The sequence below is a fragment of the Ursus maritimus genome, unplaced genomic scaffold, assembly GCF_017311325.1.
Source record: "Ursus maritimus isolate PB19 unplaced genomic scaffold, ASM1731132v1 scaffold_5, whole genome shotgun sequence".
NCBI classification, from domain to species: domain Eukaryota; kingdom Metazoa; phylum Chordata; class Mammalia; order Carnivora; family Ursidae; genus Ursus; species Ursus maritimus.
This window is the reverse complement of record NW_024426663.1, coordinates 35,082,374-35,110,252: the sequence shown is the minus strand read 5'-3', so window position 1 is coordinate 35,110,252 and position 27,879 is coordinate 35,082,374. Positions and strand designations below refer to the sequence as shown.

Sequence of the window (27,879 nt, the reverse complement as noted above, 5' to 3'; positions counted from 1 at the left end):
CTCCCCAGGATTGAATGCAGGGTCTCAGATATACACAGTCATCAACACTGTATGAAAGGATCTATTTCATGTCATCATTTCTAGCACTCACATAATCTTTGTGATCTTGGCTAATTTGACATCTCATTCTAATTACATTTTTAAAATTTCTACTGTGGTTGAATAGTTCCTCACATTTACTAACCATATATAATCCCTCTTGCCTACTGTTGATTTAGATTGTCAGTTGGAGTGTTTCAGATTTTATCAATTTATATGAATTTGCGTTTTATATATATACACATGTATTATACACACACACATTGAAAAGAACCTTTTTTATTTTTTTTTTCACTTCCAGTTTTGGTATTGTTGAACATTACCAAATCTTTCCCTTTCTTACCTTTTATTTCATATTAAATCATTACATGTATTAAATCTGTGTATGGTCTTTATCCTGTTCCATTGACCTACTGGTACCACATTGTTTTAAATAATGTAGCTTTATGTTACTATCATGATAATGCATTTTTAATATCTGGTAACAGGAGTTCCTCATCGTTACTCCTTTTTTCAAAATTTGCCAAGTTTCCATCTTTTATTAATATTTATTAATTCCAACTAAATGGTGTTGCTTTAACACAACAATAAATGGTTTATACTTTTTGTTGTTACCTCATCTGTTTAAGTAGTATTTAACATAGTCAAGCCATGTATGTATCTTTTTTACTAGAGATCATAACTAGGTAAAAGTTTTACTAAAATTTCTGATAATTCATTTCCTTTGACATAACTGTGATATAAGTAATATAGCAACATTCCCAGAAGGTATTAAAGATCTTTACTATGTAACATCTATAGAAAGAAAGAAAAAATTAAATGGCTTAAAATTCAGCATCAAAACCAGGAAGTTAAATCAGAATGGTGTGAGTGCTAGAATTCTGTGTAGGTCTGGCTACAAAGTGTCACCACACCACCAACAAAAGAAGCTATAAAGGTAACTAACTGTTTTGAATATACTTCTGCCAAAATCCCACCATAATAACTTTCTAATTGAAGTTAAGGAAATTATTAAACTTTCTGTGGCAAATGAAAAATCCTGAAAAATACAATAAAACAAGATATATGTATTCAAAAAATTCAGTCACTCTGAGACATTGTTACTTCTTAGAGCGTTAATATAAATTGTTACTTAAGCCAGTTAAAGATCCCTTTAGTCAATCTAGTAGTTAAATAACTTTTTTTTTCCTCAAAAAACACTTTTTTGTTGTTTTAAAGATGTTGGCAAATACTGAAAATTTCACAAGGCATTATAATGTAATTTATGAAATATGTCAACACAATACTAACACATTTCTTATAGAAAATGTTTGAGTATTTAAGCTGCTTTCTAAAACTTAGACCCAGAAAATATACAACTTCTGAAGATGCAGCAACATTTGTAGAGTCCTTTTTTAAAGTCTCTTGATAGAAACAGCTCTTGGTTCTGATTTCAGCTGGTTTATTTTCAAAACATGGTATTTGATGGCAAAGAACAGGATCTTCTGAGAGCTCTTGTGCAGCTTTGATCTCTGTGAAGGTGCTGGATTGAACAAACGCAGCCCGCAGAATTTAAAATTTGAACACTTGAATATACAGAATCATGCAGTTCAGGGAATTCTGAAGATTTCCCCCAGAGATTTTTTGATGGAAAATTGTCTTTCATGGGACTTTTTTCCTTGTTCTCATTTGAGGTGGTGTCTTTCTCTTCCAGTGCCCGAGCAAGCATGTAACTAACTTTTCTTTGATGAGCCAGAGCTTCTTCCTTATCATTCAACTGGACATATAAAAATTAAAATTATACCAGTTAGTGGTACCTGGGTGGCTCATTTAAGCATCTGAGTCTTGGTTTCAGCTTGGGTCCTGATCTCAGGGTCATGAGATCAAGCCAAGCCCACACTCAGGGTTCATCAGGGAGTCTGCTGGAGATTCTCTTTCCCTCTGCCCCTCCCCCAACTTGTGCATGTGCTCTCTGTCTCAAATAAATAAATACTTTTTTTTAAGATTAAATAGAAATTTAAGATTAAATAGAAATATACCAGTTAGTCAATAAATCACAGACTATAGAGCTATAGTCAGAAGAATTTTTCTCAAAATGTTCTATCTTCAGTCTGGCAAGTCAGTCAATGTAAATAATTAGGTTACCAGTGATTCCCAAATAATACGCTACACATTACTGAGGATTTTTTTTTAAAAGGACGAACAGATAGCATTCCTTCTGCTGAAACTCTTGTAGGTCATTTGAAGAAAGAAAGGGGAAAAACATATACATGGTGTGTGTGTATATATGTGTATATATTAACATGTACTTACCTCTGCAAGAGAATGTTGAAGTTACTTCTATGTGAAATTGTTTTTATATATTTATATGAGAATAAATAACTTGAACACTTCTATAGATAAGTGTATTCATATAGCATGAGTCTTTTAGTTGTATATGAAATGGAGATAATAGGACTGATTTTCAGGGTTGTAGCGATGATTAAAGGATATAATTTGTGAGAAAGTTGCCTTGTACACCTTAAAAATTCCTGAATGGCATGGAATTGTATGCATACGTGCAGATAACAGAGGTGCCTGCAGTTAATTACAGGGGAGCCCCCTCTTTTCAGAGGTGAAGCTTTAAACTTGTACAGGAAGAACATGGATGGGAGAAGTGGGAAGAGCATGCAGGGAATTTAAGGAGATGAAGATCAAAACTGGAGGATGGTACCACAGCTGGGAAAAGGGCATAAAAAGGCAAGTATAGAGTGCTAAAGAATTAAATTAAAAAAGAAAAAAAGAGTTGAATATAGGAAGCAGAAAGATTAACTTAACCACAACCTCTAACAAAAGGAAAGCAAAGATACTAACCAACTCTGTTAGCATCTTAAAGACTTCCTGAGGGTTATTCTGGTCATCAGTCTTCTTAGAACTGTTTTCTGAAGAGAGCATCCCCAGCAGTTTCTGCCCTAAGGTCTTCTTATTTCCGTGTGATGGTAATCCTAAAATTGAACATGCAAATCCACCTGAGACATAAAAAGACACTCACTAATGGAGTTCCAGGAATAGAGGTAAGTATGAGCCAGGATAATTCATTCATAAGTCAGTCAGAAGGTGGTTCTCTTCAGGAGACCTCTAGTGAGTCAGGCACCACAGTGTAGTGGGAGGAGAACACAGACTGTAGAGCCAGGATGGCAAACGGAGGTTGAGAGGGCCACAGTGTAAGGACCCGGAGCAATGCCCTGCCTGCCGCTCTATCTCATTGTACAGCTGCTGCTCAGGACAGCATGCAGCCCACATTATCAGCAGCCTTCCAGAGGAGGCAGCAATCCAGTTTTGTATGTGAAATCTCCCAGTGTTAAATGTCAGCCACTTACCCCTGTTATTTGAGGATACTGTACACACCCAACAAAACATGGCTTCTGTTTTAGAGCAGAAGGACCTGGACTTGAATCCTCCTTTAACCACTTACTAAATGACCTTGGACAAGGTCTCTGAGTTTTATTTCCTTACCTCTAGAATAAGAATAATAGTACTTGTGCCTCAGGATTGCTGTGCCATTAAATAATAGAGCAGAGGGGGATGCTGGGAGAAGGGAGTGGGCAGTTAGTGTTTGATGGGTAAAATTTCTGTTGGGGAAGATGAAAAAGTCGTAGAGATGAGTGGTTGTGATCGTTAAAAAGCAATGTGAATGTAGTTAGTTAATATTTAAAAATGGTTAAAGTGGTAAATTTTATGTATATGTTTTATCACAATTAAAAAATAACATAGCATAGTTGTGAAAACTAGCCCAGGTACTGACATAATGTTTAAGAGTCCACATCCTGAAATGTGTACACTGATGATGTTCTTCATAGAAAGAATGCAGTTTTATAGCAGAAGGTACAAAAATTGCGGATTTATACAAAGAAAACATCAAGAATGCCTTTGGAATGCTCTGCAAATGGTCTAATGGAAAACAGAACATATAAGAGACATTTTCCTTTACACACTCAATCCTGATAAACCACAGTGACTGGAGCTCACTCATGACCTCTTCCTCCAGCAACCGTGGCAAAAGGAGAAAGCCAGACAAGTTGATGTGCTCATCAGCTGTGATGAGTGGATGAATGTCTATTTGCAGTCTAAAAAAAAGAAATATGCTTATAACCTATCTCAGAACTCGTCTAAGCTGCATATCAATGACAAAAGTTGATGCCTTCTTAACGTGTTAACCACATATAAGAAAATGACGTGTGACAGTCATCCTGTACCTCTTCAGATTATTGAAATACATGAGTAAAATCAATCAGTCCCGTCACTAAAAAACACAAAAAGCTTCTGACACTTGCATGGACTTGTAAAGACCTTTCCGAGATGAATCAGTTATTTTAAATTCTGCTTCCAGTCTTAATGGAAAACAGATCAGGAGCTATGCCTATCAAATCATATTTTTTATGGAAAAATTCTTGAGATTCCTCATTAGCCAAGAAAGGCAGGAGTTCTGGAATATGAAGTGAATACATACTCAAGTGCTGCATGTATATGAATCTACCTCTTAGGGAAAACCCAGCTTTTTCTACTTACCACTACCCTTGTGGCCAACTTCCATGCATACTCGGGGGGTCTTCTATGCCAGGTGACAGAATGTGGCAGGCTTTCATAAGATGAACCATGCCTTTCCCTTCCTTTTCTTTCTCCCCTAACTCTTCTCCTTACCTTCCATCAAAACAAGCAGTTAAGATCAGATTTCCAAAGGGATCTGCCTTCAGTTTACATCACAGAACACCAAGGCTGTCCTCAAATACAGTATCTTTGAAAATTCAGCAATCCAGCTCCTATCAGGGACTAATTTAGAAGAGGTGCCTGAAGATCACCTACACATTTGCTGTCCTTGGTAGATACTCTTAAGATTTTTCATCGATGCCTAAAAGCCGAAGTATATGGACTGTGTTTGCTTATTTCCCTGGCAGATTCATCTACCTTGAGCTGGACATTAAGGTTATACCTTCAGGTTTTACCAAGGGATTATTACAAATAATAGCCATATAAATATTGATTTTGCATTTATCATAAATGATTGCTAAGGACATATTAGTCAGCTCAGTGATTTCTTTTGTAAGTCTCATGTCCGAAAACTCTTTTAGAAATTAATTTCAGGACAGTGTGGAATGCCTCTTTAAGAATGAATGTTGAGAAATATGTTTTTCTGTGTTGCCCTTACTTCTCCCTGATGAAAAGTCTAAATACGTAACTCTTATGATCTGCTTCTGTTTACTTTCATACTTCTTGTTTACTGCTTCTATTTTTATTTCTGTAAGCTTAGCACTTTTTACCATTTCAGCAAAGAGATAGGTAAAGTTTAGTTATTGAAGCTAAAATTTCATAACGCTTAACCTGTATGCTATTAGGAATATGTACTATTGAAAAAAAATATTTAAAACAAAATAGGTATCTATTATTAAAAGTTTCCTTTTTAATATAAGATTCTTATTACCCAAATTCATCTGAAAATGAGAGATACTGGAATTAGGATTATGGATTATGACATATTAAAAATATTTAGAAATAGAGTCATCTCAGAATTATAATATAAAAACATTTAACCTTATAAACTTCACTGTAATCTTTCTTGACTAATAAAAGATGTCAGATTGGAGTTTACTTGGAATTTTAAATTGAAGCACTAGGAGCTGCACTGAATAATACTGCTAAATAAAAACTGATACCATTTAGAGAAACTAACGTTTCTAAAAAATACCAGCTACTTTGACTATATTGGATTATCTACTTCAACTATAATTTTATTCTTTGATGCCATTTTTATATATTTTGTTTTCACTAGTACAACAGTACTAAAAAATGGCGATGAACTTTGATAGGTTTGTGAACCAAAACCTAAACCTTAACTTGTTTCATTTTTATGAGTATTAATATTTCCAACTTAAGATTTTTCCTCTAGCCCTCAATATGTCTTCAGAATCACACATTTCAACAAAGTTTAATTAGATACATTTAATGTTGGGTTTCACTATTTTCATTACTACTTCCCAGGCAGTTTCCCTTTAATCATCTGGCAGTCTTACAAAGTTTTCCCATGAAACATGGTCTTGTTTAAATGAGGTAGATGAGGAGTAAAAAAGAGATTCTGTTATTTTAAGGTTTTGGTGATCCTGTTACCTCATCTGCATAGGTAACATCCAGTGACCCCATTCTTCCACACAGTTACTAAATTCTGTAATAAATCACAACTATCTTGGCGATATTTCACTTATATTCTCCATTGCATTAACTGCTTAATCAACTTTGACTATAACCAAAAACAACTAAAATTATACCTGATTATTGCCATTATAATTCATATTTACCATCCTCTTTAAGGTGCTTCCAATTTATCCATTTTGTTGCTTTTTTATACATTTTATCCATTTGTGTCAATCTTAGTGCCTGGTCATTTTTCCTCATTAATTGTTGCTCAAATGCAATTCTGAATGCATCTGCCATTATGTAAGCTTCTTCTTTACTCTTCTGCAAAAGTCCCAACTAGTTTTGAAAGAAAGTTTGAGAGGTGTCAGAGGCAAAACATAACAATTCTTGCTTGAATGCTGAATTAGATTAGCAGATGTAGTCTCCCTGCCTGCATGGGTCTAGTGTCCTTCTGATCTATTCCATCTGCTTAAACTAATTAGTACTTGTAATTCCCCTCTATAGTAGCTGCCTGCTCTGAACTAAATTACCAAAAGTTTCCCCCGAGGTGCCTGACCATTCCTTGTTAATCTATTTCTTGGACCTCACCACATTACCCTAGACAGGCCCTGGTGTGTCCTGCCCAAAGAGTAAGAAAGGAGGATGCCAGAGGCTGCATTTCAATTCTGCCTTGGTCCGTTCCAGACAATATCACTGAAAATAATTACGAGTATCATCTTTTACATACCCACCATAGCTGACCCTGACTCTGATCTGTGTAATCTTATGCTTTTCTTAATGAATTGCTAATGTTTAACTGTTATTTTTCCTGTATCTGAAGGTTTAAAATTCCATATTTCAATAAAGGTAAAATATTTTAAAAATTATGGTCCATGTTCTGTATTTGTTATTAAAACTAATGATAATGGCAAAAGTCGTTTGATTAAATGCTAGGCACCTGCATGGCACTGTGCTAAACATTAAATGTCTGCTTCCTCTATATCGTCGCAACAACCCAATAACTAGTTCTTACTCTCTGATATATGTGTCTAAACCCACACAGCTAGAAAATAATAGAGCTAAAATTCAAACTTAGGTCTGGCTGGTACAAAGGTTTCTTCTACTGTACCTTGCTGTTTTTCTAATAAGCTTCATGTTTATCTCCCCATTTATCAGAGTTGTGGAACCTATTGATTTTAAGCATGAGTGTGTAATATAGTAATTTTTAGGGCCATTTATAGAGAAAAGAAATACAAATTTAGGAAATATTAACTACAGACTTGGGCAAACAACTGCATGTTGCCACCATATCGTGCCAAGTACTATTTATATTTTGGAACCATGTAAATAAAATCCAGTTTATAAGTTAATTCTGTCACATAAAACTAAGAATAAGTTCCATAGCCAGTGACTACTAGAATGAAGCTAATTATTGCAGATATTTTCCTTTATTCTATCACTAGAGAAACCAAACCAAAGCTTTAGTGTTTCAATAATACAATACCTCCTGTTTGAGCTTAAGAAGCATTTTGCGAGCAGATGCCGCCATTTTGGCACAGGCACAGGGACTCCCTCCAGGGCCATGGCAAAGGCAAGCTCCAAGGACAGCAAGCTTTAAATCCAAAAGTATTATTCCCATTACTAAGTGTCATACTGCCTAACTGCACACAAACATACACATTTCTATTCAAGCATCTAATTCAAAGAAACTGGAAAGGAAAACAAAAACAGTAGAAAGCTGAGACGATTTCAGGATCCAAGTGGAAATTACAAATGAAGAAACAATGTTATTACTTGGAACAAAACCTTAAAGGAATTCTACCTTACTTCTTTTCCTTCTCCAAAACCTGTAAGTGGGCACCCCTGGCAGCACCTTGACCTAATGAAGTAAATATTAACACCCATCGTGTGTTATTTCTTGTGACTGAGCTTGGTCCTGCTGCCCAGCATTTACTCCTACCACTTCCCACCAGGGAGGGGTGCATGCTCAGAGATGATGAATGACTTACAATATGTCAGGAGAATAATCATCCTTCCACTTCTAAAAAATACCTGTCATGTAACGTGAGGCACAGCTAACACAGCTTCTGCTAAAACTGTAAAATTAAGAAAGAAAAGGGGCAGGAGGTAGCCAGCGCATCTTCTAGTGTCCAAGAATGTAACGCATGGAATGGTATGGTGCCAGTAAGGCTGAAGAACTGCCCTGAGGAAACCGATGGGCCTCTCTTACCCTCACTCTCAAACTGCTAAATACAGTGCTATTCTAGAACATGGAACAGATGGTGATGGGGAAAAGGAAAGTAGAAAATATCCTCTTGTTCAACTTCCATACTTGCTTACCTACCTCAAGACCTGAAACCTCTGTAAAACCACTTTTATCATGGCACAAGTTTTCCAGAGCCATCATCTGCTGTTTGACATCAAGCATGGCAAGGGCCTCCAAATACTGTTGATTTAAAACTAGGAAGGGCCAAAGAAGAGAATGTTAGTTATGAAATTTAACTCTGGCCTCACCTAATCGAGTTACACCAACATCATACACTCACTTCTTATAAGCAATGCATATACACAGACATTGCCTACTACATCTGGCCGCATCCAGAAAATCTGATAGAAGGGTAGGTATCAAGTGAGATAATTCATATGTAACACTAGATTAAATATTACTATTTTTAACGTTGAAGTATCTTAATTTTGCAACCAAAGTCTGGTCTTCATTTGCTCAAGGAAAATTTGCAGGATTTTCAAAGAACATACAACTGCAAATTATTTGCACTTGCTGGATAGTAAGACAAACAGATGATGAGATCTCATATATTAACGTCAAATGTACCAGTTCTACAAACTCAGACTCATGTAAAGAGTTTTCACAAGAGGCTCTCAACCAAACGTTTAGAACAAGAAGGGTCCTGCTATCTACCGAGCAGAAAATAGTAACTTACCCTCTCGTTGCAGGGTGAGGTGGTAGAGGGGTAGGAGATGTGGCTATAGGTAGCTTCTGTCCTGAACTAACCTAACACAGGAGAAATCTCCCATCTGCTTGAATCACTGGTGTTGAGAAACACCATTTTCTGTGTGTACTTCTCACCCAGGGACTCTGCCACAGTTCACCTACTAAACTCAAGAAGGTGCCCCTCTCACGCCCATGACCTGATTTAGAACTTTGTCCCCTTCAAGCCACTACTTTAAAACAGTTTATGCTAAGAAGGAAGAACAACATCTCTTAAAATTTTATAAAAAGTTGATGCCATTTTAATATTCTTAAAACACCTTACCATTTTATTAAATTTTGTCATAAGGTGGCTCATTACTTATGGGTATATGTATACATATATGTAAATTTCAAGTTTTTAATGAGTCATTGTCTTGAAAAATTAAGGATATTAATCCTAGCAACAAAGTCACAGAAGATATTTTTGAGAGAAAATAATGTTGAATAATTACACAGTTACATACTTTTCCTACTAGTGTTCCAATAAAACATATACCTACTAAGTTTCCTCAACACCAGGTGCTCTACAATTTTGTTTTACACTGAGTATAAAAACTAAAGGATAAAGGGAGAATGGGGAGAGATACTTTATGGGTATAGGGTTTTATTTTGGAGTGATGAAAATCTTTTGGAACTAGATAGTTGCACACATTGTGGGTGTTAATGAATTATTTACTTGTGAATGGTTAGGTTAATTTTGTTAATTGAATTTCACCTAAAATTTTTTTAAATTGCAAAAACCTTAAAAGATGCAAATCTTCTATTATCCTTAAAGTATATTACTTCGAAATTATAGCACTTTGTCTATCAATATGTATGTTCTTAACGTAGGACACTGTTTAAAAATGATCTTGTAACATAATATTTTTAAAGAATTGTCAAAATACCACTTTTCACTTACGTGCATTTTCCGACTTGAGCATTTTAATTTCTTCTGTTTTTACATTCAAAGTTTCTTGGAGGACTGCATTTTCACAGTTTAGCCTGGAAAAAAGTACCCTCCAAATAACTAAAACATTAACACTTCATGGTTGAATGAGAATATTTTTATCCCATAATTAGAACACAAAATGCCAAATAAAATATTTCCTACTTCAAAACAGTCTAGAACATGTATGTGACACAAAACAAAAACAATTTAAAAGAATGTGGTAAGGTTTTGAACATACTCAATTCTTCTGCATATTTAGCTGAGAAAGGAGCAGAAGTATCTCAAATTAAAAAATAAAACAATAAAAAGTAGGAGGGGTGCCTGGCTGGCTCAGTGGGTACAGCATGGGACTCTTGATCTCAGGGTCATGAGTTCAAGCCCAATATTGGTGTGGAGCCTACTTAAAATAAATAATAGAGGTGCCTAGGTGGTTCAGTGGGTTAAGCATCCGTCTGGCTCTTCATTTCAGCTCAGGTCAGGATCCTCAGGGTTGTGAGATCAAACCCCATGTCAGGCTCCACACTGGGTATGGAGCCTGCTTAAGATTCTCTGTCTCTCTCTCCCTTTAATTCATTAATTAAAATTAAAATATAAAAGAATCAGGGGCACCTGGGTGGCTCAGTCAGTTAAGCATCTGACTTCATTCAGGTCGTGATCTCAGGGTCCTGGGACCGAGCCCTGAGTTGGGCTCTGCACTTAGTGGGGACTCTGCTTTTCCCTCTATCCCTCCCCCTGCTTGTGCACACACACACAAACTCTCTCTCTCTCAAATCAAATCTTAAAAAAAATAATAAAATATGGGGCACCTGGGTGGCTCAGTCGGTTGAGTGCCTGCCTTTGGCTCAGGTCATGATCTTAGAGTCCTGGGATTGAGCCCTGCATCGGGCTCCCTGCTCAGCGGGGAGCCTGCTTCTCCCTCTCCCTCTGCCCCTGCTCATCATGCTCTCTCTTGGTCTCAAATAAATGTTTTTAAAAAATAAAAATTAAAAAAAAAATGAGAATGAGAAATATCTTGAAGGCATCCAAATATTCATTCTCCTTACTAAAGTTTTAATCATCTTAAACACCACCTATAAGCTTAGGCCACCTTCAAAAACTTGCATAAAAAGATACATAGTTTATAATTGCAAAATACTGGAAACAATCTGAGTGCCTATCTAGGAGAACGGTTGAGTACACTATGGCACATCCACACAACCAGTGGGTTCCAGGATATATTGTTAATAGAAAAACAGTTCAAAAGACTGTCTACAGTCAACTGTTCTTTGGTGTAAGAAAGAAGGAGAAATAAGAGAACAGACATATATGCCCATTTGTGCAAAAGGAAACAAAGGATAAATCAGAAAATAGACTGGTTATGGGGTAGGTACACGGGGAGAATGACATTTCTGAGTATACCTCTCAGAATAGGTCTGACTTTTGGAAGCATGTCAATGTTTTACAAAGTCAAAAATAAACAAGATGAGTAAGTAAATCAACAAGGATAGTGGAAAAAACCTAAGGTAGACTATAGATAGACACAGATGAACTTAAATGAACAGTATAACCATACTGAAAAGAAAAACAAGTTTTAATTTTTTAAAAAGATTTATTTATTTGAAAGAGAGCAAGTAAGCACAGGGGTGGATCGGGGCAGAGGGAGAGGGAGAGAAAAACTCAAGCAGACTCCTTGGTGAGCACGGAGCCTGATGCAGGGCTTGCTCTCAGCACCCTGAGATCGTGACCTGAGCCGAAACCAAGAGTCAGATGCTCAACTGACTGTGTCACCCAGGCGCCCCAAGAAACTAAACAAGTTTTGAACACAGTGTATTGACTGGATCCCCTCAGGCTAGAAACAAAACTATAAACAAATATTGAACTCTAGTTTAGTGGGTTTGATTTTGCAGTGGTGTATATTAGCAATTCTAAAGCTACTTTCTGCATATTGTATGGCAGAATGAATAAGTAAACACTGGGTAAAAGGAGCCAGGTTTCTCCCTGTGGAAGTTACAGATGTGGAAAGGGGCAAGGCTAAAATTAACCCTGTGGTGATGGTCTGCAACTGGAGACGGGTATGAACTCAAGAGTTTTGAAAAGAGAGAAAGAGGTTTATGTATGTGTCAGTGTGTGTGTGTGTATTTCCAGCTCTGTCCTCAGAGAAGACCTTGTAGCAATGACTTCCAGTAGCACTGGGCACACCTAGCACTAAGATCTTGATTTCTAAACACCATTCCCCACTAAAAGGAACCAGGGATCCCTGAAGAAATGCTTAATATTTTAAGCATAATGGCCTAGAGTACCTTGTACCAGAAAGCAAGAAGTGCTCAAACAATAATAGGGAGGTGTCAGAAAGCCACAGGAGCCAGCTTGAAGGGGCTCCCATTGACCAAAGTTGGAAATTTTTAAAAAAGATTTATTTATTTTTCTTTTAGAGGGAGAGTGAGCGAAAGCACATGCACACCCTGGGGAGGAGGAAGGGGCAGAAGGAGAGGGAGAGAGAGAATCTCAAGCAGACTGGCCACTGAGTGCAGAGCCTGATGCAGGACTCAATCTGACAACCCTGAGATCATGACCTGAGCCGAAACCAAGAGTCAGACGCTCAACCAACTGTACCACCCAGGTACCCCCCCCTTTTCTGAGGGAGAGTCTTTTTTTTTTTTTTTTAAGATTTTATTTATTTATTTGACAGAGAGAGTAGAAGCAGGGGGAGCGGCAGAGGGATAGGGAGGAGTAGACTTCACACCGAGCAGAGAGCCTGGCGCAAGGCTTGACCTCAGGACCCAGGGATCATGACCTGAGCCAAAGGCAGACACTTAACTGAGCCACCCAGGCGCCCCGAGGGAGAGAGTCTTAAGCCCACTCTGCACTGAGCACGGAGCTGGACACAGGGCTCAATCTCATGATCCTGAGATCATGACCTGAGCCAAAACTAAATGAGTCAGATGTTTAAACCACCAGGCGCTCCCAAAATTGGAAAATTTTAAGCAACAGAAGAAATTATGATAGTAATGGCTTTTAACCAGTTGAATAATGCAAGAATTCATGAATCCATTTTGGTATAAACAAATAAGGTAGAAAAAAACCTCTTTATTACAGTAAAATGCCAGCAAATAAATGCAGAAGGAGTAACAGAATTAGCAAATTACCATTTGGCAACCATCACAGTAATGACTGCTTAAGGCAGATAATCTATGGATGTAAAAACTAGTGGGTGAAAATCGGATAAATCACATAATCTCAAAACATCTCCCCAGAAGATGCTTATTAATCACAAGGGGAAAAAATAGTGACTATGTTGACTTTATAGTGGAGAGTGAGGGCACACACCCCACCTTAACCAAGTCGTCAAGCTTCACAGGCTAGTAATGGGACAAATCAATATAGGCCTCCTCATATGAGGCGCTAAGAACACAACATTGCTTCAGTGGTAATACTGCCAAATTGCATAACCCGAATTAAATTCAGAAACATGAGACGTGGCCAATGTGGGATACTACACGACTGGCCTGTCCTCAAAAAATGTTAAGGACGAAAAAACACTGAATAACTGTTTCAGATTTTTTTCCCCCTGCCCCTCACTTCAGCCTCCTTCCCTCCTAAGTGTTTTGGATTAAAGGACTAAAGTTTAGATGGGACAGGCAAACTCAATGCATGATTCTGAACTGGCTCCCAAAACACAGGAATTTTTTTCTTCTCTTTTGCTAAAGGGATATTATTACTAGAATAATTAGCAAATCTAAATAAAAGAGTATTAATGTCTTAATTTTGATAATTTTACTATGGTTATAAAAGTCCCTTTTTATAAACACAGAGTGAAATATTTAGAGTAATGAGGCCTTATATGCAATTTAGTCTTAAATGGCTCAGATATCTATATATATTTAACTACAAAGAAAGAGACAGAATCATAAAGCAAATGTGGTAAAGAGTTCTACTTTGGAGAATCTTGGAGAAAGATATACAGGAATTCTTTGTATTCTCACAAGTTTTCTATATGTGTTCAGTTATATTAAAAGTTGGTAATAAATTAGAAGTTAAGTACTAAAGCCATCTATAACACCCGATATCAAATCCGTTCTCGATTGACTTTATAATGTGTGTTATAATTTAAAGTTACTAAGTAAATTCACATTAGTAAAAATTGCCCAAAAGATTTTGTTTGAAAAACGAATGCCAGTGGTAAAATAACTTGGAAAACATGGCTCTTACACTACTTTTTGTTTAAAAAAAATTTTTTTTTTTTTAGGGATGCCTGGGTGGCTCAGTCGGTTAAGCATCTGCTTTTGGCTCAGGTCATGATACCGGGGTCCTAGGATCAAACCCCACATCAGGCTCCTTGCTCAGCAGGGAGCTTGCTTCTCCCTCTGCCTGCCACTCCCCCTGCTTGTGCGCTCTCTCTCTTTCTGACAAATAAATAAATAAAATATTCTTAAAAAAATTATTTGACAGAAAGAGAGCACAAGCAGGGGGAGCGGGAGAAGGAGAAGCAGGCTCCCCATTGAGCAGGAGATCAGGACCCCGGCATCATGACCTGAGCTGAAGGCAGATGATTAACTGACAGAGCCACCCAAGCACCCTCTTACGCTGCTTTTAAAATATAGTTTATAGGGGCTCCTGGCTGGCTCATTTGGTAATGCATGCGACTCTTGATCTTGGGGTTGTGCATTCAAACCCCATTGTGGGCATAAAGCCTACTTAAAAAATAAATAAAATATGAAACTGGTGTAAGTGGATAAGCAGTAAGAATTTCATAATATTCACAGCCCACAGAACGCCTAAGCTATATTTGAATTATATACACTTATGGGGCACCTGGCTGGCTCAGTTGGAAGAGCATCTGACTCTTGATCTCAGGGTCATGAGTTCAAATCCCATGTTGGGAGTAGAGATTACTCAAATAAATATTAAAAATAATAAAAATACAGATAAATTATACACACATTAAAGATTTCCAAAGAAAAACCATAGAATAAGAATATACAAACCTGTCATATTTTTGGGTCCATGATTCCTCTATATTTTTAAATCTATTCTGATCAAACTCTATTTCCCACTGCAAGGCATTTATTTCCTATAGAAAGAAAATAGCACTTTTCATGGAAAATTACTACAAATAAATCACTTCAGGACATTGTGGGTAGCTGAAATAAATTTTTAATCACTTAAAAGGAATAGGTTAAAGAGAAACTATTATTCAAAAAGAGTCTGTGACACTTGTAAACACATATAACATGCCTTTTTAGCACTCAAAAGCTTTCCCACAGCTTCCTTACTATAAGAAACAGCATCACATTTTGCTGCTCAGAACCTAGATTTCTCATTGCCCCCACCCCCAAACCATACAGACCCACAAGCCTGGGAGTTTGAGGCCAGGACACTGCCACCAAGGAATGCTACAACAGGCACAGGAACAAGACCTTCCGAGGTGATTCCTAACTACCGTTTTAGTGATGAAGAGATGGTCAGAAAGAGGCAGGCTCTGCCAGGCAAGCAGAGAAAGAAAAAGGAAAAAGAAGAAAACTAGAAAGTGTCAACTTGGCAAGTGTCAACTTTACTACCTTAAAATGAGGAAATAAAGGAAATCTTAATTCTTTGCCTGTGTAACAATATGTTTTGGATTGTAAGTTCCAAAAGGGAAGAGTCTGTATTAAATAGAAGCACAACTAAAAGAGGGTGTGCACAAATGACATACCCATCAGTATGGTGACTCTTAAAGGAAATTCTATTTGAAAGCTTAGTGGACTGAACAAGTCTACACTAAAAAGTGGCAAATACCTTCTCCAAGGATCTCTTTTGTTCCATAGTCTTTTGAAGCATCATTTGGGTGTGACTTGTGGCTTTGCCAAATATTGCCTAAGAAAAACAAGAATCATAGGAGTATAAATTAAATTTCTCATTACTCCTATATGCATAGTAAGGTTCACATTTTTATTTTAAGACAACAGAAAACCAGAGAATTTCCATAGAGACTGCCTTTTATGGAGAATTTGATAGTTCACATGTCAAAAGATCTTGGTTTGACTCTCCTGGTGAATATGAGAATGAAGGAATGAACTTTCCACACAAAGACTGGTACATGAACAAATAAAGCATTCATAAGAGCCCAAAAGAGGAAACAGTGTAAGTGCCCATCAAATGGTGAATGGATAAACAAAATATGGTATATCCATACAGTAGAAGATTAGGCAATAAAAAGGAAGAAGGTACTGACACATGCCACACCATGCATGAGCCTTAAAAACATGTTAATTAAAGGAATCCAGACACATATTATATCTTTCCATTTACATGAAATAGAAAAGACAAATCCAAAAGACAGTAAGGAAATTAATGGTTGTCCAGGGTTGGGGATGGGAATGAGGAATGACTGCTGATGGGTTAGAGCTTCATTTTGGGGAATATTGAGAATATTCTAAAATTAGATCGTGGTCATGGTGATGCAACTCTAATGTTAGCAAAAATAAATTGTGTACTGAAAACAAGTGAAAGCCATGGCATATAAGTTTTACCTCAATAAAACTGTTCTAAAAATCTGCACCTCAAAAAAAAAAAACTATATTAAGCACTGATGCTTTTGTTTTAAAAGATAAAACCATACTACCAGAGATTGGAATGTGTAAGTGACCATAGTTTAAAAATAACTTCTTACCATGCTTTGAAGAATTTTCAGTGCTTCCTCTTTACCTTCAAGTTGTCTTTGAGATGCCTCCAGTTCAGTTTTTAAAATTTCTACCTCCTGAGGGGAGAAGTAACATTAGTCTACGTATCTGTAAGATATGCAGCCCCCAAAATGATCAGCTTCCTAAGTGGCCCAGGCGGCCTTTAGATTGAAACTCTCACTGTCAGGTACCCATTGTTACTAAAAGCCCAGATCTTTTGCTTTTACCCTTCTAGACCACACAGCTAATAATCTGAAAATAATCTTTAGGGTACCTAAAATAAGCACGTGATCATCCACAGAGCTACAGCAGCTATCATCAGTTGAATTATGTCCTTCCCATCAAGTAAAGATATGTCCAAATCCTAACTCCTGGTAGTAAGAATGTGACCTTACTTGGAGACAGGGTCTTTGCAGATGATAATCAGATTAAGATGACGTCATACTGGATTAGGGTAGGCCTCAATTCAGTGACCACTGTCCTAAGACAAGGGAAATGTGGGCACAGACACAAAGGGGAGAAGGCCATGTGACAACAGAGGCAGAGACTAGAGTGATGCCGCTGTAAGCCAAGGAAAGCCAAGACTGTCAGGGGCAAACTCCAGAAGCTAGGAAGAGGCAAAGAAGGATTCTCCTCGACCTTCCAGAGGGAACATGGCCAACTGACATCTTGATTTCAGATTTCTAGCCTCCAGAACTGGGAGAGAATAAATCTCTATAGTTTTAAGCCACCTGTTAGTGGTGCTTGGCGACAGCAGCCCTAGAAAACGAATACGGTAGCTTGGTGGCTTTTACCAAAAGAGTTAGAAATACACATTATGATGGGCTTCCTGTTTCCCAAAAGGTAGGGACCCTGCATGGATACTCCTACTCCCAGCAGGCTGGACTCAGAGCACCTGGGAAACCTGCTGGTCTTCTGACTTCAAAGATGTTAAATTAAGTCAGTTTATTTCAAGCCACACACAGGAAAGACAGATGGAGGGAAGTTTGTAACTCTTTTCTCCAGGAGCAGACCAGAGAAGTTGTGAAAGATTCTGGGTGAAAGGCGAGCTGGAGGGCGTGTTTGCATACATAGCTTTCTTGAGAGATGAGAAAGATAAGAAACAGAGGAGGCCAGTTGAAAGTTATGAGCTTTACACTGTGGCTCACTGAGAGTATCTGGAAAGCCAGTATTGCCTTCCACACAATTTTAGTATTACTTAAAATACCAGTGGGCTGTGTTCACATGAGAATTTTTATATTAGCCAGAGTACTTACCTCTAAAGTATCATGAAGACGTTGCTTTAATTCTACATTTGACAATTCTGAATTAGAATCTATTAGGGGAAAAAAACCAAAACAAATATGTTTTTTTTTAACTAGTTGAATTTAGGACATCTATTTACAAAATATCAAATACAATTTTTTGGCAAGAGGAAAGAACTGTAATAAACCAAAAAATGATAAAAATAAGTAGCTTAAAACATTGCACAAATGAAAAGACACATACTTTTGAATAAAAAATACTCTTTACAAAAGGACTCTCTAATAAAACTGTTAATGAATTGGTTAATTACTACATGCAAAACAGTATTTAAAAACATGAATGTTGGTGAGTGAAATAAATTTTGGTGTTTGGCTTAAGTTTGATCAATATAGTATATGAATACCTAAGAAATAACCTGAATTTAATTTCTTTCCAAGGAGAATGACTAGAAGTCTCCTGTAACTTCAATTATTCTCTCCTTAATGTGATCATTTGAGACATTAAACTGAGCTTCCCAGGAGCTTCATTTTCATTGTGGTCTCACTGGCAATAGAAAAACATGAAAGTGGTAAATCACAAGGAAGAAGATTAAGAAGAAGTAAAAGGAAGAAAAGATTTTTAGAAAGAGTATTTTGAGGGACATTAAAAAACTTCTCAAAGCAATTTTTTCGTTGCTGTTCTGAACTTTCAGTATGACAGTATCCAAGGCAAAAACTCAATCTTGTTTTTACTCTGATGGCATAAGGCTCCAAGGAGAGACAAGTGACATTGGGTTGGCAATGACGAGTTCTGTTGTAGTAATACTTGTGGTAGGCAGAATAATGGCCCTAAAGATGATCCTATCTTAATCCCCAGAACCTGTGAATGTATGGCAAAAGGGACTCTGTTGGTGTGATGAAATTAAGGACTAGGAGATTATCCTAGATTATCCAGGTGACCTCATTGTACTCACAAAGGGTCCTTATAAATGAAAGAGGGAGGCAGGAAAGTCAGAGTCAGGGTGAAACAGCATGAGAAAGACTTGACCAGCCATTGCTGGCTTTGAAGATGGAGGAAGGTGGCCATGAGCCAAGGACTGCAGGTGGGCTCTAGAAGCTGGAAAAGGCACAGGAATGGATTCTCCTAGGGTCTCCAAAGGAACACAGCCCTGCCGACACCTTGATTTTAGCCCAGTAAAACCTGTTTTGGTTTTCTGACCTGCAGAACTGTAAGATAATAAATTTGTGTTATCTTAAGGTATTAAATTTGTGGTAATTTGGAAATTATCTATTAGTGACAAGAGACCAAGACAATATCCTTATGTAGGATCAGGCTAACTTGAGATGAAAGTCCATAACCCAACAAGACAGGAGCTCATACTTTTCCTGTTACATCTTGTTAATATCTCAGTGGTTTCCTCATGTTCTTATAAAGGCGTTTTAGCATCATGTGCGGTTTTCAACATCTTGCTTGCAAAACAGAACCCAACCTCTATGTGTGATAAGGAACTGAAAGAAAAATATATAAATAATCCCATCCTAATTTCAAGAAGGATTTTGAAAGATGGGGGATAAGATCCTCATCTGCAGCATGTTTTTTGTAAATCTAAAAACCATGTTTCTTAAATTATTCTCATGTTGTTCTAATTTGTGTTAGTTCCATGTGGGTGGGGAAGTTTTACCACATAGATTATAAAAGATTCAGCCAGACAAAAGCTGTGCCACTGAGTAGGCATGGAGTCACCCCTGGGTTCGCAACCATTTTGGAGTTGTAACATTCTATCACAACGTGATTCTGAATTTTATTCTTCCCTTAATATATGGCATAATTTATGTTTTTGTTCTGATAAGATGAATTTTTTGAGGGGCACCTGGTTGGCTCAGTTGGTGGAGCGTGCAACTGTTGATCTCCAGGTTGCGCTACCCACGTCGGGTGAATTTTTAGGGGGAAGATTTCATGACCGGAAATCTTAGAGTAACCGGAAGCATACATGTTTTGTGTGGAACACACCTTCCTTAGATAAGTCCCAGGCTTGGACGTCGTTTCATTCTGGTGCTCAAAAGCCACCTCCTTAGATGGGTACCCCGACCCTTGCCCAAAAGCGCATGCGCCAACCCCTCCAAATACTCACTGTCGCTGCACTTACTACTGCCTGATGTTACACAGCTGTTGGCTGGTCGATTAATTTTTTCTCTCCTCTACTAGAATGTGAACTGCATGACATGGAGACTATTTTGTTCACTAATGTTCCCAGAGCCTAAAACAGCCCCTGGCACCTAATAGGTACCCAATAAATACTTGAATTAAAAAAAAAAAAAAAAAAGATGAAGCATACTGCTAAGTCACACACACACAAAAGCAAGGTAGGTAGTCACTGATGTCACTAACATATCTGCATTAATGCAGAATAACTACTACATTCCACCATTTGTACAATACCTGGAAATAGAAACACGGGTTACTTCTGTTCTGTCACCAATCCCTAGAGCTGAATAAAGATGAATTTCCAAAATCGACTCTTGTGACCTGTTGTCTGGTGTTGGAAGAGTGAAAACATTGATGAAATTCATAGGAGAGAAGGAGAGAGCCCTCGGCNNNCTTACCACTGCTACTTTGTCGTCCATAGTGGGAAGTTCTGGACTCTTCAGGGTGGGTATCTTGCAAGCTCTTATGCCTGGAGTACTGACAAATGGCAGCACTTCTTTCTTCCCCCTTTCCTGGAAATGGGGGAGGGCTAAAGTTCTTGCCATCAGATCTTTTCCTCGACGTCGATAGGTGTGAAACTTGCGCTTCATAAATACCGCCGGGCCTTCTTCCGAGGCCATACCCTAAGTCTCCTTCTGCCATGTCATCGTCCTCCGTTTCCCAGGTCTGCACCTCTGCCTCACTCGGCGGCCTCACCACCCTGCTCATCAGCCAGATGCTTATTTAACATAAGGAAAAACAGGTTATCTGTGATTAAGAGAAACAGGAGTTTAAAAACCATCAGTATAATAAAGTTGGGTTTTGCGGGGAGAAAAGTTTCTTTCTCTATTATACAGGCGCGACTATGCCAGCAAGGCCTCAGCACACAAACAGCCCTTGCAATCCAATTCAAGTTATTTAGCATTTAAGGACTTTAGGTAGGAAAAGATCCAACCTCATTTCAAAGATTGCAGTGAATTGTAAGGAAGCAGGAAAACCTTTTTACTGAATCTAATCTCCTCATGAGGATAAAGCAGATCAGCTTTTTCTAGGGAAAAGAGAAGAAAGGGTATGGTTTTCACAAGCCGAGGAGCTATACAGAATTCAGGAAGTCTCTGAAAACCGGGACTCGCAGTCACCGCGGACACCACCCTGCATCGTGGCCCTTCATGCACTTCGGGGGCTCGGCGCTCTTACAGCCTGTCCTCCAGCTCTACTTGGTTCATCTTCTGTTTCTACGGAGACACAGTTCGCCTGGGATGCTCTTCCCCAGACAGTTGCTCAACTGGTTCTTCACCTCCTTTGGGTCTTTCCTTCAGTGGCACCTCCGTGATTGACACCGGGTCTAAAATTATTGCCAACTCCTCCTCCTCCCACTTCCCTGCTTTATTTTTGCCCCTTCGCACTTAGGACCTTCTAACATACCCCCCCCCCCCGATTTTACTGATTTTCCAATCACGTCCCTGAAAGGGGGAGGGCAGTACAAGAGTGGGAGCCTAGGAAGGTAGGAGTTGGCTCTGACCTGCCTGTGATGCCTCTCACAAGTAGGGCAACCTGAAACTTTCCCTCTGCTGGAGCCCAGACCTGCTCCCGATGGCCCTAAGTGGAAAGTCAGCTCTGTAAGAATAGAGAAGTCCGTCTGTTCGGATCATCGCTGCATTCCCAAGGCCTAAGACAGTATCTGGGACATCACCGGTGCCCAAGAAATACTCCTTAAATAAGTGCATGGAGGAAGGAATGAACAAACAAATTGAAATACTCGCTTGTCCGGCAGAAAAAGTCACCTCAGCAAGGCTCCACCCTGCATACTGTGGAGCTACGTGCCTGCCCTTCTTCCCAGAAGAAAGCATTCCAGATAGAAACGCCTGACAGTGCCCATCGCTGAGTCCTCCCCGCGGGGAGACCACTGAGCACGGCAGGCACCTACCTGGTGGCTGGAGAGCACTTTCACTGCTCGGCCTTGTTCCCCTTGCACACAGTACAGCAGAGAGGACTTGCACCACTACGCATTTCAAAACCGCTGTCGGGATGTAGTTGTGTAGAAACATCTCATCCTTTTCTCAAGACTCAGTTAAAAAAAAAAAATACATCTGACACCTTTTCTAAATATCCTGTTTAAATAATGGCTTACCAGGACTTTAAAAAATAATTAAATCTAAGTCTTGCATTTCTTCGTGAGATGTTTCTCTTATTCTTCCACTACTAAAACCACACATGAGGCGCCTGAGTGGCTCTGTCGGTTAAGCGTCTGCCTTGTGGTCATGGTCCCGGGGTCCTGGGACTGAGCCCCGCATTGGGCTCCCTGCTTAGTGGGGAGTCTGCTTCTCCCTCTCTCTCTGTGTTCTCTCTCAAATAAATAAAATCTTTAAAAAAGAAAAAAAGAAACCCACACATAAATGCCAGATAAATCTGATCATGTTTGAAGGGGTTTCTGTTGTTTTTAGGATCAAAGTACTATATATTTTCTTTTTTTTTTTTTTAAGATTTTATTTTATTTGAGAGACAGAGAGTGAGCTCACAAGCAGGGGGAGCAGCAGGCAGAGGGAAAAGCAGACTCCCCACCGAGCAGGGAGCCCGACCCAGGACCCCAAGATCATGACCTGAGCCAAAGGCAGACGCCTAGGGGACTGAGCCACCCAGGCGCCCCAGTACCATATATTTTCAATATTTGAAAGCAAAGGCCCTTAAAGATTTGAAAAGATAACATCATAAGAGAAGGTACATGGATGGAAAGACGCTCAACATCATTAGTTGTCAGGGAATTGTAGATTTAAACTACAATGAGATTCTGTTACATACCACTGTCAATTCTCAGTGTTGCTGCACGTGTAGACATACACAGTTGGTAGGGGTATGAAATGGTACAAACACTGTGGAAAAGTTTGACAGTTTCTTTTAAGCAGATGACCAGCAATTGCATTTTTGATATTTACCCAAGGGAAATGAAAACATACGTTCATACAAAGATGTGTGCATGAATGGTCATAGCATTTACTCAGATTGGCCCCAAACTGGAAACAACCCAGATGTCCATCAGCAGAAAAACAAACTGTGGTAAGTCCATATGACAGAATATATTCAGCAATAAATAATGTATTTCTAATATATGTAACAATGTGGATGAATCTTAGAGACATTAGGCAAACAGAGGAAGCACATACTATGTGAAATCCTGGCCAAACTAAGACACGTGACAGACAAGCAATCTGGTTGCCTAGGGTGAAGGCTGCCTTCAGAGAGCATGAAGGAACTGTCTGGTGGGGACAGAAAAGTCTTCTATCTTGACACACAAAATCTAGAGTGACTAGATTTTGACAAAACTCATCATCCTTACAATGGTGCATTTTATTGTATGTAAAATATCTTAATCATGTCCAAAAAAAATTTTTTTAACAAACAAAAAAGGGACCTTTAACTGGATTAGGAGACAAGAGGAGAAATGTGTTAATCAGCTGTGCCCTCCTACATAAGCATATTAAACTAGAAGCTTTAAATCAGCACCAGTTCTTTTTCAATGATGTAGCTGCTTATCTTCTGTGGGCTAGGCACTATTTAAGTGTTTACTTAGATTAGTCTATTTAATCCTCACTTTGCAAGACAATACTGTTATTGTTTAAGACTAGACAACTGGACTTAATTAAGCGCAGAGAGGTTAAGTAACATAGCTAAGGAGATAGAACCGGATTCTGAAATCTGATCCCTAATGTCAGAGACACTGTGACACTCTTAGCCACCGCTTTCTGTCATTTGAAGAATGTGAATGAAATTAACATCAGAATAAACCACGTGTCTGTTATTTATAACATCAAGCAGAACTGAAAGTAAGTCATTTTTTACCCAAATTTTTACAAAATCATCTTGGCTCCTTTACAAGTTGATTTCCGAAATAAGTAAGTTTGTCTATTTTTACTTGTCAAGATAGACAGGAAATTATTTACTGAATCAAAGAATAATCCCTAAGAAGCTCTTTTACCTCTACCACAAATTCCTGCCTATAAATGCAGTCTCACACCTCTGTTAAGGAGGGTGTGATCAAGACTAGGCAGCCGGCAGTGGAGAAAATGGAATTGGTCAACACAAAAGAAAAAAGTAGCAAGAGGAAAGAGTAAGCAATCGCGGAATTAGCTAAGACTATTTTTTTAATGTGCGACATAAATGCAGGTATCATGGTTCTGTCTTTCCGGTGTTCACAGTTGAACATAATAAACTTTCCCATGATCCAGTACTCTACCGTTTTTAAAAATGTAACTTTGGGAACTGCTGGTTGTGTACTGTCCCACTTCTCATATACTAATATTCATGTATAATACAGTCAAACGAAACGACTTTTAGAACACATGCCTTCTAAGAAAGGGAAAATGTTTGAAGTTACTAATGTTCCAGTCAGACAGTTTTAAATGTATTCAGTGTTGAAAACCAGGGAGGCAGCAGGATGTGTGACAGAGAAGGCCCTGACTCAGGAGGTCTGAGTTCAAATTTCACTCCACCACTTGCTGCTCTGTGATCTTGGGCAAGTCCTTTCACTTCTCAGAGCATGTTTTCCAATCTCCAAAATGGGTTTAAGCATTACTACTTTATAGGGTTATTTTGGGTACCATCTATGTATTTGAAATCAATGTTTATTGAATTACAATTTGAGTATCAGTTTCTTTGTTAAATGGAGGATTGGAGAAGATGATTTTTTGATTTTGTTTTGTTGTTTTTTTCCCTAAGATTATTTATTTGACAGAGAGAGAGAGAGACAGCGAGAGAGGGAACACAAGCAGGGGGAGTGGGAGAGGGAAAAGCAGGCTTCCCGCTGAGCAGGGAGCCCGATGCGGGACTCGATCCCAGGACCGTGGGACCATGACCTGAGCTGAAGGCAGAAACTTAATGACTGAGCCACCCAGGCGCTCCAGATTTTTTGGTTCTTTAAGGCTCTAAAATTCTGGTTCTATATCAGTGTTTCCCAAAGTGTGCCCCGTGGAACACTAGTTCTATGGACCATTAGGTATTACTGGGAATAAAAGCGTTCTTCCCTTCTTTATTTTTCTATGCTAGTACAAGCTATACATGACTTCCCCAAAATTACACAGGTAGTAGCAGAACCAGAAGCCATATCTCTGGCTCCTGGCCCAGTGTTCTGGTCACTTGAGAAAGGCCATAGGATGAGCAGATTACAATGAGCAATCTTCCTACCTCTGCACTAAAGCAACTCTCTGAAAAGTGACCACTGGTTTCCTAATTGCTAAATCCAAGATCTGTCTTGCTCCTCAGCCTCTTCCACCTGTGCAGAAGCTGTGACACTACTGTTTTGCCATGCGCAAGCCCCCAGTTGACCTTAGCCCCTCAAGCCCACAGGAATGACTGACTGCCTCACGTCTGCCTGCTCAGGCTCCTTTTCCTCTTTCCGTCCCTGCTGCGTACATTTGGCTTCCACTGTTAAACACAATTACATACACACTTCCAGCTGGATATCCTGCCAGCAATTCAGACACAGCTGTTTAAAAAAGAAATCAATGCCGTCCCGCCCTACCCTAGATCTATCTCATCCTGAGCCCTCTATTTCTGCATATGTATCATTCATGCTCCAAAACACCCAGATCCAAAACTTTGGAAGTTCTCTTTTCCTCGATCCCTTCAGTTACCAGGTCCTCTAGGCCCATAAAATCTCCCCAAACCGTATCCTTCTTTGAATATTAACTTTGCAGCCCTGGCTGAATTTATTACCTCTCCTGGGCTAAACCACTAGTTCCCTAGTTGTTCTAGTCCAAGCCATCCTATACACTGCTGCTCCAAGCACAGATCCAGTGATGACCCTCTCTTACCCTAAGATGTTCTATGGCTCCCACGGCATGTATAATTAAAGGAAGTGTCACCCTGTTATCTACAATGAGACTCCAGTTTTTACTTCCCATTTCGGCTGTCACTGCTTCCTGGACAGGCTCTGTGCTTCCATTAAGAAGGGCTGCACCTGCACCCAGGCCTCCTCTGTGCAGTCACCTTCAAGCCTCTGCTGCTGCTCTTCTCCAGTCCAGGAATGCTCTCTTCCCTCAAGTCCCCATCAGCTCGTGACAGCCACTCCCTCCAGTAGCCCTCCTGACAATCCTGAGTCAGACGGGATTTCTCCTGCCTCTGAGCTTCCTAGCTCTGTACTGTACATTTTTATTTTATTTAAGATTTATTTAGAGAGCGAGCGACTGGGAGGAGGGGCAGAGGGAGAGAATCTTCAAGCAGACTCCCGCTGAGTGTGGAGCCCAATGCAGGGCTCGATCTCATGATCCATGAGATCATGACCTGAACAGAAACCAAGAGTCTGATGCTTAGCCGACTGAGCCACCAGGCACCCCATTTAAAAAAAAATTTTTTTTAAAGTTTTTATTTAAGTAAACTCTGTACCCAACCTGGGGCTTGAACTCACGACCCCAAGATGCAGAGTCTCATGTTCTGACCGAGCGAGCCAGGCATCGCTGCGCCTTTTTAATGGTCCTTCCTGACATTTTTACTGCACATGCCCCTTATGCAAGCAGTATCCAAAGACGTGTGATAGAACTGAAAGAAAAAAGACTCCTGCCCAGAAAACTTGGACTAGAAGCATCCACACCCACTAGCCTGACAACTCTTGCCGTAGCAAACAGGTTGGTCAAACAGACACCTAATTCCTGTCAGGCTCGGCGAAGAGGAACTAACGTGGGCCCTCCCTGGTGAACAGTGGCCTGCTGACACCACGCTCTGGCATTGTTTTTCAACTTTTTGTGAAAATAATTTTAGGTTTACATTATGTTGCAAAGATCGTGCAGAGAGTTCCCGTATACCCTTTGATGAGACTCCTCTGTTAATTTAGGGTACATTTATCAAAATTAAGTTAATATTGATACATGCCATTAACTAAATCACAAACTTTATTAGGATTTCCCAGTTTTTCTACCGATGTCCTTTTTCTGTTGCAGGACACTACACCGCATTTAATGCGTCGTAGTTTTAAGGCTCAACACTAACAGGAAAATAAAGGGGGAGGGAGGAAGCAGAAACAGAATCTTTCAATCTATTCCTCATTATTTCAACATGAGAAGGCCATTAAACTAGCATTTAGGGGGAAAGCAGCCGGTGTGCCGGCTTGTCCACAACCTGCCGAGTTTCCACGAATCCGCGCAGCCCCGGCCCGGGGTCCTCCCCCCTGGCCGTTCCTACCAGCCGGGACTGGCCCCGCACCCCCGGGGCGTCTGTTCCGGGGACCGGATCCCAGACTCCGATCCGGCGCGCAGGACCCCCACCGCCCTCGCGTCCCACCCAGCGCGCTCACCTGGCGCCGAGCCTCCGCACCGCGCGCGCCGCCGCCCTCCAACCACGTGACCATGCGCACCGCCCAGACCGGAAGGAGGGGAGAGGCCGCCCTCGCCCCCAGCGCCGCCTGGGACGCCTCTGCCGCCGGTCCGATCCCGCCCGCCAGCTCTGTCCAGCTGTAGAGCCCACGATTTGCCCACTACGAGTGACCGAATTAGACATGGTAGCGCGAGGCTTAGAAACAGAACAAGGCCGTGTTTGCATCAATAAAGGTAAAATGAGATGGTTGAAGCATGAAGTGTCTAGGGGTCCCGTGAGGGGAGGCTGGATCCGAGGTGCAGGTCCGTGATGCCGGTGGAGCGGGAAAGCAGGCTTTCCGTGCTAAGAGATGAGGAGGGCTTTGCAGGCGAGACGAACTGCCGGGGCAAAGGCTTGGGAAGGAGCAGGAGGGGGCAGAGCGCTGCTGCTGGGAGTTATTGCCG

General features: G+C 39.7%; 2 protein-coding genes across 5 annotated transcripts in view; one reads left to right on the top strand and one right to left on the bottom strand.

The window, feature by feature from the left end:
* The window catches only part of CDK7 (cyclin dependent kinase 7), a 48,410-nt gene extending 27,944 nt beyond the window's left edge, over window positions 1-20,466 (top strand). The window contains exon 12 of one of the 2 annotated variants that reach the window (XM_008691331.2): window positions 18,409-20,466. In XM_008691331.2, the coding sequence (XP_008689553.1) occupies window positions 18,409-18,416 (8 nt within the window). In that variant the 3' untranslated portion in view covers window positions 18,417-20,466. Of the gene's footprint in view, window positions 1-2,630; window positions 2,773-18,408 lie in introns of those variants that run through there. The other variant, XM_040622208.1, reaches the window with a different exon arrangement.
* On the bottom strand, window positions 303-27,562 carry CCDC125 (coiled-coil domain containing 125). Of its 3 annotated transcripts, none has more exons than XM_008691334.2 (12): window positions 27,417-27,562; window positions 20,554-20,902; window positions 17,983-18,041; window positions 16,717-16,803; window positions 15,843-15,920; window positions 15,053-15,138; window positions 10,059-10,141; window positions 8,510-8,625; window positions 7,670-7,777; window positions 6,348-6,522; window positions 2,872-3,002; window positions 303-1,795 (listed from the first exon to the last, which is right to left on the bottom strand). In XM_008691334.2, the coding sequence occupies exons 2-12, from the start codon at window positions 20,861-20,863 to the stop codon at window positions 1,487-1,489; spliced, it is 1,542 nt and encodes a 513-aa protein (XP_008689556.1). In that variant the 5' UTR covers window positions 20,864-20,902; window positions 27,417-27,562; the 3' UTR covers window positions 303-1,486. The 3 variants fall into 3 exon arrangements, with proteins under 3 accessions (XP_008689556.1, XP_040478141.1, XP_008689557.1); XM_040622207.1 differs by having other exon boundaries at window positions 20,554-20,873; window positions 27,417-27,454; XM_008691335.2 differs by lacking the exon at window positions 27,417-27,562 and adding an exon at window positions 22,062-22,268.
* Window positions 27,563-27,879: the final 317 nt, after the last annotated feature.

Coding starts and splice junctions, on each gene's coding strand:
- CCDC125 (XM_008691334.2), bottom strand. CDS start 20,863: ATGAGCAGGGTGGTGAGGCCGCCGAGTGAGGCAGAGGTGCAGACCTGG. Junction 15,921..16,716: donor TGAAAATTCTTCAAAGCATG/GTAAGAAGTTAT, acceptor TGTTTTTCTTAG/GCAATATTTGGCAAAGCCAC. Junction 10,142..15,052: donor TGGACCCAAAAATATGACAG/GTTTGTATATTC, acceptor ACTTTTTTCCAG/GCTAAACTGTGAAAATGCAG.